Raw genomic sequence first — 1,050 nt, 5'->3', positions numbered from 1 at the left:
TACACGCTTCTGCATCAGTTTCAAAATTTCTTTCAATCTCAATGCAGGCTTTATCTTTCCTTCCATCTTGAAAATAAAAGGTCAAGGCAAGAACATTATGCAATGCAGTTTTTATTTGCAGCAAACAAAGGCACGGAAGTCATTCAAAACAAAGCCGTTGTTCCCCTTAACAGTTTCTTACGCCCAGGGTCTACTACCCTGTCTTCGCCCAGGAACCATTTCAGGCCGACCATTAAAACTGCCATAGCTTTTGTGCTTCTTAGCAGGCTTTAAAACGCTTTCACTGATATTACATCTGCATAGGAAGACTTAAAAAGAAGCTGCTAAGATCATAACCTACAGATCATCACTACTTGCGCAAAATTTGCAGGAACTGGGCCGGTAGCTCTTTTCGGTCTGGCTTCCCACAGTCCCCTGGAAAACATGCCTAAACTGTCCAATTTCAAGAAAGCATAAACTGGCAACTCACCCAAGGCTTTCGTGTCTTCTGATTCACCAAGTCGCTTATGAGAAGAAAAGAATGTGGTGTTGAGGGCAGCATATTTTGATAAAATTTATAAGATACTATATATAAATGTAAAAACTAAATATATGAAATCACAAGTGTAAGATCAGGTGAATAGAAAAAAAAGCGAATCGGCTAATCGCAAGGCTTGAGAGTTCGGGGTGAGTTGCCAGTTTTACTTTTCTGAGATTGGCCATAGTATAGGCCTGGTCAAAATGGCAAGAATCCCAGACTTGAGTCAAGGTACTTCGAACCAAGGCTTTCGTCGATATTAATTTCAGTGTTCAGAGTCATCAGCATGTTTGGATGGGCTTCTCGCTGGCATAAGTCGTCATCTGTTGAAGATTCTGGATTCTGGCAGCTCCTCTTAGCAGAAGTTCCCAGTATTAGCATTATTCTGAATGAAGTTGATATAATCTGGAAAAATGAAATATTTACAGTAAAATATTTAAATGATATTTCTAAATATTCTAGTTGCATGACGAAAAGAACATGGCCAGGAAGGAGAAAGCTAACCCAACCCAAAGAAGGATCACTCACTGGGT

General features: G+C 39.9%; 1 protein-coding gene across 1 annotated transcript in view; it reads right to left on the bottom strand.

Moving 5' to 3' along the window:
• Positions 1–715: 715 nt before the first annotated feature.
• Positions 716–1,050, bottom strand: part of LOC119591025 (trypsin-1-like) — a 2,210-nt gene continuing 1,875 nt past the window's right edge. The window contains exon 8 of the mRNA XM_037939755.1: positions 716–922. Within this exon, the coding sequence (XP_037795683.1) occupies positions 716–922 (207 nt within the window). The remainder of the gene's footprint in view (positions 923–1,050) is intronic.

This window comes from Penaeus monodon, chromosome 28 (assembly GCF_015228065.2).
Source record: "Penaeus monodon isolate SGIC_2016 chromosome 28, NSTDA_Pmon_1, whole genome shotgun sequence".
NCBI lineage: Eukaryota > Metazoa > Arthropoda > Malacostraca > Decapoda > Penaeidae > Penaeus > Penaeus monodon.
The sequence above is the reverse complement of the archived record's forward strand: the minus strand, read 5'-3'. Positions and strand labels throughout refer to the sequence as shown.